At 64.8% G+C, this 1,252-nt stretch overlaps 1 protein-coding gene across 1 annotated transcript in view; it reads right to left on the bottom strand.

The window, feature by feature from the left end:
* The window catches only part of VDBG_08462 (GYF domain-containing protein), a gene marked incomplete at both ends in the record, with an annotated part of 4,781 nt that overhangs the window by 1,759 nt on the left and 1,770 nt on the right, over positions 1-1,252 (bottom strand). Inside the window, one exon of the mRNA XM_003001371.1 lies at positions 3-1,069. Coding sequence (XP_003001417.1) covers positions 3-1,069 — 1,067 coding nt within the window. The remainder of the gene's footprint in view (positions 1-2; positions 1,070-1,252) is intronic.

Below are 1,252 nucleotides of genomic sequence, written 5' to 3'. Positions count from 1 at the left end.
ACGTAGTATCCAGACCCGGGAGCCATGTTGCTGGTCGCGGGGCGTGCTGGAGGGGAGCCCCGATGGGGGAGGCGATGCTGTCGAAGCTAGGTTGGCTCTGCAGACTGTGAGCGCTGGAATGGTGGTGCAGGGAGCCCTGAATACCACCTGGCTGAATCCTGGTGATGGCCTGCTGACGCATCATGACCTCGCGCTGCTGGGCCATGGCGAACTGCTCCTCCTGCTTGCGACGCTCGAGGTTGTTCTGCTCTTCGGCGGTGAGGGTACGGCCAAAGCTGGGGAAAAGGCCGCTGAGGGGAGGGACGACGCCACCGGGAGTGGCAGGCGAGAAGGGACCGTTGGCGGAAGGGGGGCCGTGAGGAACACCAATCTGGGGGACGAGGAACGGCTCGCGGGAGTTGCCGATGCGCCGGATCAGCTGGCCAAGGGGCTCGAAATCGGAGTCCTCGACCTTCTTGACGCGCAGATCCGGCGTGAAGAAGTTGGCCTTGTACCAGTCGTTCATCTCGAGGCCGGTGAAGGGACCCTGGATTTGACCTTGAGGGTCGAGGTACACCCATCTCATACGATCAGGCATGACCATCTGGCGCTGCTGGTTAGACGGTAGGTCCGAGGTGGACGTGTTGATCGGGGTGTACGACTGCGGGCCGCCGCTGAGAGGGCCGCCGGGCATCTCGCCAGGAGTGCCAAACACGTTGTTGTGGGCACGGCTGTCGGCGGACGAGGGGAACAGATCCTCAAAGACGCCGCGGCCGGTGCGCATGGGGCTCTCGGTCTCGCGATGGGGCGCAAAGTTGTTTCGGCCAATAGCACCAAGAGGGTTGCTCTGGCGGAGATCGGGAAGGGAGTCGCTCAGGTTCTCGTGCTGCTCGTGGCCCTGCATCTGCGCCTGCATCGCAGCAGGGAAGAGGGAGCCAAGCTTGCTGCGGCCGAGAGAGCCGGTGGCACCGATGCCGCCAGCGCTCGGGGGGCCGAAGACACCACCACCAATGCTGGACAGGCCGGGAGACTGGAGCTCGCCGCCCATGGGGTTGAAAAGCGAGTTGCCGAAAGCGGCGCCGGGGAAACCCTGACGTTCACGATCGGGCGTGCCGACGGGGTTCGGGGCGGGCCAGCCAGTGAGGTTAGACAGCGAAGGGTAGGGTTTGGGGCCAGCGCTTGACGTCTGACTGCGGTCGCTGCCGTCGGCGAATGGGTGGGCGGGGAAGCCACGAGACAGGGTGCTAAAGTTGGAAGGCTGCTCAGCACCGAT

Source organism: Verticillium alfalfae, genomic scaffold (assembly GCF_000150825.1).
Source record: "Verticillium alfalfae VaMs.102 supercont1.12 genomic scaffold, whole genome shotgun sequence".
In the NCBI taxonomy this organism is placed as follows: Eukaryota; Fungi; Ascomycota; class Sordariomycetes; order Glomerellales; family Plectosphaerellaceae; genus Verticillium; species Verticillium alfalfae.
The sequence above is the reverse complement of the archived record's forward strand: the minus strand, read 5'-3'. Positions and strand labels throughout refer to the sequence as shown.